Raw genomic sequence first — 8,978 nt, 5'->3', positions numbered from 1 at the left:
AAAAGATGTCTTGAGACAAATGAAAATGGAAACACAACATACCAAAACTTGTGGATGTAGCAAAAGCAGTTCTAAGAGGAAAGTTTATAGCTATAAATGTCTATATTAAGAAAAAATATCTCTCACCCTGGCTGGTGTGGCTCAGTGGGTTCAGTGCCAGCCTGTGAACCCAAAGGTTGCGGATCTGATTCCCAGTCACAAGCCTGGGTTGCAGGCCGGTTTCCCAGTTGGGGGCATGGGAAAGGCAACCTATCAATGTATCTCTTGCACATAGATGTTGCTCTACCTCTCTTTCTCCCTCCCTTCTCTCTCTAAAAGTAAGTACATAAAATCTTTAAAAAAAAAAAAATCTTGGGTCTTAAGAACTCCAAAACCAAGGGAATGATATCTCTGCAAGTGAAGTTGTACACTCTCAAGGCAGACTTATTTCTGACCTGAAGAAAGTATTATTAACAGAAGACTTTTATTCAATGGTAGACAAACTACAAAAATTTCTAAAAGAATTATCAAAAACAAAGTAATAATTTAAATATTATAATAACAGATAATTATATCAAAGAACATTATACCTCCGGGAACCAGAAAAAGAGCAAACTAATCCCAAAGTCAGAAGGCAGGGAATAATAAAAATTAGAGCAGAAATAAACGAAATAATCAAGAGAAAGAGAGGATAAACAGTTGTGGTCTGGAGCAGAGACAGAAGGAAATGACAGAAACAAAGTTAACTGTTTTAGAGATGGAATTGGGGACCTCAGGCACCGTCCTAGCTGCTAATACCCAACTCTGGGTAAGGCTGCGTGCCTTCTAAACTAAACTGGTCAGCCTGTATCTTCCATCCACTGATGTCTTTGGTCTGCAAGGAAAATGATCAGGGCCCCAGGAGGCCCCTGACCCTGCAGACACAAGTAGAAAGATATTTTATAAAATGCTTTATTGTATGAGCGGCGGCCCACCTCCCCACCTCCTCCATACACATGCATACACACACCTGTCTTTGTTTTTTATCACATTCCCAAAAGGGAGTACATGGCAAGATGCCATCCATCCTCAGACACGACTGTCACAAAGAAGGGACAGGAGGGGCCCTTCACATATACCCAGCTATCGAAATACCCCTTTCAGTGTTTCTGCTCAGTCTAGAAGACTCAGCCTGAAATTACTGTAAGATCTTTTATTATTTGCAATGTTATGGAAAAGTAAATTACTGACTCTCACAAGATGACAAACTGTAAAGAACTCTGTTTTGTTTTCCTTTTTTAATTGAGAATCTTGTTAGCAATACATTAGCATCAATAGAAAAAAACAACCATTTACACAGTAACTCAAAATCCAGCCACTTAAGAAAATAATGTAGAGAAAATAAGCCCTCTCATTTTTGACTGAAAAGCCCAGGTTAATCCTGAACTTTGAGAGACTCTGTGTCCTAAATGGATAATTAAGCATTCAAGTAAAAGGTAAGAGGTTGTAAGTGTGAGTTTCTGAGGGACACTGCCCCAAGAGAAATTCAGGAGTAGCCGCAATTCTCCAGTTTAACTCCAATGGTGGGATATTTCCGGGATGGCCAACATGGTTTTCTTTTGAGGAGTTTTGACAATTCATCGGCCTCAGACTCAGGTCTTATAAAACATTCTTCCACATTAAGAAAGACTTTGTTCCACAGGAATAAGTTTTTCATCGCTTCTCCAGCTTCTTGTACTTGGCTTCTGTGGGGGGCAAGGAGAGGGAGAGGGAGTTGTATTTAAAACTGGCTCTTACAAAGATATTCTTTCATTAGCATTTCCAAACAAATTCAAAAATATCTATTACATTTCTTTAAAATATATCAGCTTCAATTTCATCAGCTATCCGAACTGTACAAATTGTAGGTACACCATAAATGTTTACCACCACATTAGCTAAGGACAGATATTTGGATATCTGTCCAAATCTCACTGATAGGCACAGCCTAAGGTAAGAAGAGAAACACACACACACAGAACAGAGAAGCTAACGCAAATTCACTATGTTCTAACCCTGCCAACAGCGCCTGCTCGGACAGCTCCACCAGGAGGAGTAAGCAGATCTACTGGCCCCTGAGCCACCAGAAGCACGGGAAATTGCTTCTCCAGGCACTGTGCCAGCCCTTGGGAGCCAGACTGGAACTCTCAGGGAGTATAAAGGTATGTCTCACCTTTTATTCCCTTATCCCTGGAAGGCAATTTGGAAAGATACAAAGATTTAAAAGACCATCAAATGGGCCTCTTAGTGGAATGGATTCCCTTTCTCTTCAATACCTTGAAAGCACCTTGGTACAAGGCCTTCTACATAGTAAGGTTCACAGTGACCATTCAGTAAATTAAACTGTGGCCAATGCAGCTGTCAATCACCACCCACATCAAATCTCAGTCTGCTACGAACCACTTTCTTGAAGTAGTCAACTGTCAATAATGAAAATAAAATAACCTATAAATTACATTTAGGATAAAAACAGCTTTGTTATTTTTAGTTGTGGATATATGAGCTAGAACCAGTTAGCAAGCTATCAAAACTAAAAGTACAGTTTCCTCCTTAAAGAAAAAGTAATCTTTCAGGAAGCCCCTTAACCCTCTATTCTGTTTTTTAAGGCATTTGTAGCTCTATTATTAAAGATGCTTTGGCCTGCGGAACCACAATTAAGAGCTTAAGCTCTGTAATCAGTCAGACCTGGTTTGGAACACAGTTCTTCCTCCTCTATAGAACGGGGATTAAAACCAAGTACTTACCTCATAGGTTATCAGGAGGATAAAAAACATAATGTAGGTAAAGCACTAAGAACAGCTTCGGATATGTAAAGTATGCAGGAAATGTTATTTTTTTTGCTACTACTAATAAAAAACTATTCTCACTAGGTTTGTGTGAAGATTAAAATAGATCATTGTAGGCACACCATAAATATTAATTATCATATTAGCTAAGGTCATACTGGCAGGTACTCTGATTAAATCAAGACAGAAATAAAAATGGTTACCCAGTTTTTTTGAATATGCATCCAACTTATAGGCTGCCTGCTCAAGAGCGGCCACTTGCTCCTCAATAACATTGATTTGATCCAGATAAGGCTGTAGTTCAGCATCTTTAAAAACAAAACAGACCACATGTTTACATGGCCTCAACCAGTCGAATAGAAAAGAGTGAAAAAGTAAGAAAGCTGGTTTCTCTCCAGCTCTGCCTACAACGCACAGGGAAGGGTGACATGATCCTGGTCATTGGCAGGACAAACACTGTAGAAGACAGTGGCTAGCTGATCAGCCACGACTGTAACCTAGACAAAGCAAGTCTCTCTCATCCATTAACTCTGTCTCTTTTAAATTCCTTGCTCTTCAAGCAATCTTTCCATCAGTGATTCTATTTCTTGGTCTCCCAGACCAATAAAGAGACAGGGAACACAAATGTAAGTTAATAGAAGAACATATTCTATCAGTCTAAATTAGCATTTTCCATTTATAGATGTTCTGGTTTTTCTGTTTATAGAGTATTTCTTTCCTTTTTTTAATTTATTGATTTTAGAGGGGAGTGTGGAGAGAGAGGGAAATTTCTTGTTCCACTTATTGATGGATTCATTGGTTGATTCTTGTATGTGCCCTGACCAGGAAATGAATCCGCAACCTCAGCGTACAGGGACAACGCTCTAATCAACTGAGCCACCCCGCCATGGTCTGGAGTAGTCCCTTATGGATTTCATTGTTAAATCCGAATTTGGCCACCTTTCTGTCCCCCACCCTTTGCAGGAATAAACTGATCAAATCAAGAATCACAAGCAGAAATAACCATATCACCAAAACATGCCGCTCCTTGGAACAGAAGAAATTCACTTTAACTTTGTAACTCCCTTTCAGAAAATGAGCTCCCTGAGTACAGGGGTCCTGTTCCCTCCTCTTCTCCATGGCCCCAAGCACAAAAGAACATTTATTACCAACATGTTTGATTATAAGTTATACTTACACTTCTGGTTTAAGTCCTTTAAGTTTCTACTAATGTTTATAGCAATATCTTTCATTTCAAGATACTTCAGGCTGGTTAACTTATTCATATTTTCCAGGAGCTTATAATCTTCACTGGTGGCTTTAAAACAAACAGAAGAAACAACGCCTTTAATATTTGTCTTATATCATAGAAGTTTGAATTCAAGGCAGGACCTAGGGAATGTCAAAAGAGGGAGACACTTTTGATCTATGACATTTATACTCAGACACTTTTGATCTATGACATTTATACTCAGAACACCTGTGTGTTCTGAATGTCTAAGTGGAAACTCAGGCAACAATCAGCAAAGTATTTAAACTAATTAAGATCCAGAAACTTCAGGATCTCGGTTAGAAAGGGATATAATAAACTTACGCCCTAAGACACAGGTGGCAAACACAAGGCCTGCAGGCTTGTTTTATCCGGCCCAGCACCTTGTTTCTGCCCTGCGGCAGCGCTGAGCTCCTTGCCACTAGTGAAGGAGTAGTTACTTTTATACAATCCTAAAATGACACTCAGCCCTTTGAAGGCAACCATGAGGCTGATGCGACCCCCCGGGAAAAACGAGTTTGACACCGCTGCCCTAAGAAAAGGGAAGTGAAATAGTCTTGGTATTCTTACAGTGTAAAAACATGCAAATTGGGGATTGCATCATAAGTATATATAAAATCAACTAGGACCTTCCCACTCCGTAGTAACTCATTCATTACTGTGTGATTGATTCTATATTGCATTTTATGCACTGACTTTTCGAAACCATTTGCCTGCTTCTCATATCCTCAACTCTCTTCCCCACCCCTACCCAAAGCACATGGCTTCCACTCCACTTTTCCTGAAAGCCAAGCCCACTGACATAAGCTGCTCCTATTCCTGCCAAGATAACTCCTATTCTTGCGCTCTGGATCCCCAAACCTTCTACCTCTTCAGGGCCTCTCTTCAATCATCTCCTTTCTTTTACATTTCCAAACTCTCTATCTAGAAATAGATTCAGGTTTCCTCCAGCCCAAAAGCACTCCCTCCATTTGCCCTCATTTGCTCAGAAAAGCAAAGGAGCTTCACTGATAACCCTCTTGAAAGAGGAGCTTACACTCACTGCTTCCTCCTCCTCACCGTTCACTCATGTGAACCCTTGCAGTCTGCCCTCTGTCCCCACCATCCAGAGAAATTACATGCTCCCAGGTTACCAGTGCTCTCCCAACCATACGAAATCCATAGTTATTCTCCTGAACCTCTCTATAGTATCTGACACTATGATCTCCCTCTTTTCATGAAATTCTCCCTTGGCTGCTATAGCACTGTATACTGTATTACACTGATCTTTAAATCTCCTTCTAACTGTTCTTTTTAGCTTTCTGTGACAGATCCTTTTTAATCCAACCTCCTTAACTATCCGTTCTCAACTTTTCTCAGCTGTGGCACATGATTAACATTTATATGGGTGGCACATTCCCATGGCATTCCCTTTCAAACTCAAAAAAAGCATTTGTGCAAGTAAGAATAACAGTTGGTGGAAATTACAATCTGCTTAAAATTAATTTTATTAACTAATCATTTGAAAACCTAGGTGCTTCAAATACTGTTCTTGGTAAGAAATTAATTGCCCCATACCAGCATTCCCTGAGATTTTAGTCAAGGCCCTCTCTACCTCTAAGCCCGTCCTTACCAATCTCACCTCGCACAGCCTCAGTTCGCAGCACTCTGTGGGCTGAACTCCCAAGTCTGCTTCTCCCGCTCTCATTACTCTTTGAGCTCTGGCCTCACATGCAACTCACCTGAGTGTCTCGATAACTGTCAACTGAGCGTCCTGTTAAAATCTAAAATCAGCCAAGCCAAAACTGAAAATATGTTTTCACACTAAACATGGTTCCTCTTTCCAACTTCCCTATGTTGGCTGCTGGTACCACCCAGGCTTAACAGCTCAAACACATCCATCTTAGGCTGCTCCCATCCCTCAATACCCACTTCAACAAGTCCTATAAATTCCACTTCTGTGATGTTCTTGCAGCCTTGCCCTCCTTTCCATTCCTTTTTCCGACACCGTCACAGACCATCTTTACTGGTCATCTGAAATGCTGTTCATTGGTCTCTCTTTCCTCCATACCTATACTCTCTACTACCAAATTACTGTCTTTAAAACAGACTCGAAAATACTTGGAAGCGAGTCAGGATGTGTCATTGAGTGAAGCAAGTCAGGTGTTTGCATATTAAACATATACCATAACTCACTTTCACAAAGAAATATGCTCTCTCCCACTTCTTGGAATATGTGGTCCTCTGAGTTTATTATGTAGTTTACCAATTTTTATAGACATACCAGTGCAGAAAACCATTTCTGTACCAGTACTAAAAACACAACAGTGTAAGAACAGTGGTAAATGAAAACTGACACTAGGTCTCAGCAAAAGGGAGAAAACGGAGTGGCAGGGACAAACTGATAGCACTAGTCCATTTAAAGGATACAGCTGCTCCTCTAATGAATCATAGCCTCATAAGAATGGGGGACTCGTATTGCCAAATCTTTGGAATTTTTAAAGGAGAGGCAAAAAATCTAGATTCTGTTACTTGGTTTCTCGTGCTCAGAGATAGACAGAGAGACAAAGATTCAGACTGAGAGAGACTCACTCAGTCTGTACAAGCCCTTCTATTGTACATCAAGCCTGTTCTCATAGATTCTGCCTCCCAAATCTAGCTCACAGCAATTTCCTGTGGAAGTAACACAATACAGTAACGGCGTAGGAAAGGTCCCACTGGACCAGACTTCACCTTCTGGACCCTCCTCCACACACAGATCATGCGTTCACCTGGAAATACACCATGAACCAAACACTTAACCATCTCCCAAGGGGTGAGCCACCAAATCCTGACACCAACCTAACAGGTCCCTAAATCTGCAGGTCTCTCTCCATCCCCCAATCCCTTTTCTCTTTGCCCCAGTAAATACTGCTGTTTCAGCTAAACAAACTACTCACTTTTACCACTTCACTTACTAGTCGTTTCTCCCCTTTTCGACCTATCATTCTCTTCACAACCCTACTCAAAACACACCTCCCCCAAGGAAGCACTTCTTGATAAATTCTTTTTTGTTTTCTCAACATTAGTCTGCAATATGGAGGCCCGTAGAGTTGTATTAAGTATTCGTATGTATTAAGGTAGTTCGTGAACTTCTCCAGGGAAGAAATGGACCTCTCTCCTTCCCATTCAGGACGGTTCCAAACTTCCAACAGGCATGTTTCTCGGCAGGCGGCGTTAGGGAGCACCGCCCAGGTCTCCCCAGGTCAAACCACAGCTCCGCGAGGGGTGCCCCGCATTACCCGAATCCACCCAGACCCCGCCTCACCCGTCAGTTCCCCAGTCAGGTAAGTTGCCATTTTGGAGAACATGTCCCGGCAGAGCTCAGTGATGTCAGCCTCAGCGGGCTCCTTTGCTTCCTCTGCTGTCTCCACCGCGGCATCGTCTGGATCGGAGGAGAATGAGTAAGTGTCCTGCCCCACACCCGGTCCTAAACCAGCTGCAGCATCTGCTCCCCACAACCCTCCACCTGTTTTCATTCGATCTCGATCAAGTCGGCTCAATTCTCCACGTATCATAATTTCAAGTCCCTCACTTCGTCCTTGCCCCACCTGACACAGCAACTCTGCTCGCGCGTACCGGCTCCAGCTCACGCCCGATTCGGCAGCCAAGGCACCTCACTCGCCGGGACAGAACAAACACTTGCACACACACAGGTGCGCCCCTCCGACACACCCGCTCCTGCCAGGCGACCCCAGCATCCAGGGCCCCAACCGGAGCCCCAGGCCTCCCTCTGGACACTTCATCCTGATCCACTCCGCGTACCTCTAACTGGCTCCTCTCGTTGGCTCGCGGGGACACTTTCTGCCGCCGCTGCCGCCGCCATGCTCTGCCCCACGCTGCTTCCGGTCCTGCAGCGCATGCGCACCGCGAGTGCCCTCCACCCTATTCTCCTGGACCAAAGCCCTGGGTTCCTAACGCTGCTGTTCCCTCTCTTGCAGTTCAGTACTGAGTGATAAAGTGTAAGCAAGGAGCCGAAGCTGAAGCTAAGAAAGGCTGTAGTGAATCGATCCACTGCCAAGAGTCGACATCTGGAACTGAGGGTGCACTCATCCCCGTAGCCAGGGGTCCCCAAACTCTGGGCGGAGGACCTGTATGGGTCAGGGCTTGTTAGGAACAGGGCCGCACAGCAGGAGGTGAGCTTGAATGTAATGCGCCTAAATCATCCCGAAACCATCCCTACCCCCCAACACCCCCCTGGAAAAATTGTCTTCCACGAAACCGGTCCCTGGTGCCAAAAAAGTTGAGGATCGCTGCCCTAGAGGGCGTCACTAGTCTAGTAAGACGCAGGACCTATCTGGGGTTGCTCTGCTGACCAAAGGCACTGAAGACAGTTTACCCCAGAGACTCTGCACCCAAGCTTAGTCGCCAAAGTCTGCTCAGGGAATCCACGCTTTTGAAAGTAGTCTCATTCAAACTTAGGGAAACCTTCAGTCATTGATTCTCTGAGTCAAAAACTCACCCTTTCAGTGTCCTAGACTAACACCCACACTTTGGCCCCTGTTTCTTAAGCTGTAGGCTGGCACCTACTTCTCTTCTGTTGATACAGCCTTTCTATGAGAATGCTTAGATCGTACTTTTTCAGGGCTGAGGATACACTGTGGTTATCTTAACTGCATTTAACTATTTCACAAGTCGCCTGGGTGTATAGAGTGTACTTGATGGGAGGAAGAACAGGGGGTGGTGAAGGGAACAGGAGAGAACAAGTGACTGGGGAGTAATGGAAGGTGCACAGTGAGGAGGGGATAAAGATCACAGAAGAAGGGGAAGGGAATATACATAGCAGGTCTTGGAATGTAGACCTGTGCACCCAAAATCTGGTGAAGTGTTTGACCTTATCCCTCCCTGGTTATCCTCCACCTGTACCCTCTCACCCACCCACCCACCCACCCACCAGCTGTCCCCCACCTCAAAGTAAGGGGTTGACC

At 43.6% G+C, this 8,978-nt stretch overlaps 1 protein-coding gene across 2 annotated transcripts; it reads right to left on the bottom strand.

Annotated features, from left to right (window-relative positions):
- Positions 1-1,237: 1,237 nt before the first annotated feature.
- On the bottom strand, positions 1,238-7,899 carry BLOC1S2 (biogenesis of lysosomal organelles complex 1 subunit 2). 2 transcript variants are annotated; one of them, XM_024555403.3, is made up of 5 exons: positions 7,816-7,899; positions 7,319-7,435; positions 3,961-4,080; positions 2,987-3,091; positions 1,238-1,703 (listed from the first exon to the last, which is right to left on the bottom strand). In XM_024555403.3, the coding sequence occupies exons 1-5, from the start codon at positions 7,874-7,876 to the stop codon at positions 1,672-1,674; spliced, it is 435 nt and encodes a 144-aa protein (XP_024411171.2). In that variant the 5' UTR covers positions 7,877-7,899; the 3' UTR covers positions 1,238-1,671. The 2 variants fall into 2 exon arrangements, with proteins under 2 accessions (XP_024411171.2, XP_045047606.2); XM_045191671.3 differs by lacking the exon at positions 7,816-7,899 and adding an exon at positions 7,602-7,752.
- Between the last annotated feature and the right edge of the window lie 1,079 nt (positions 7,900-8,978).

The sequence above is a fragment of the Desmodus rotundus genome, chromosome 4 (genome assembly GCF_022682495.2).
Source record: "Desmodus rotundus isolate HL8 chromosome 4, HLdesRot8A.1, whole genome shotgun sequence".
Classification (NCBI taxonomy): Eukaryota; Metazoa; Chordata; class Mammalia; order Chiroptera; family Phyllostomidae; genus Desmodus; species Desmodus rotundus.
This window is presented reverse-complemented; position numbering and strand designations above follow the sequence as displayed.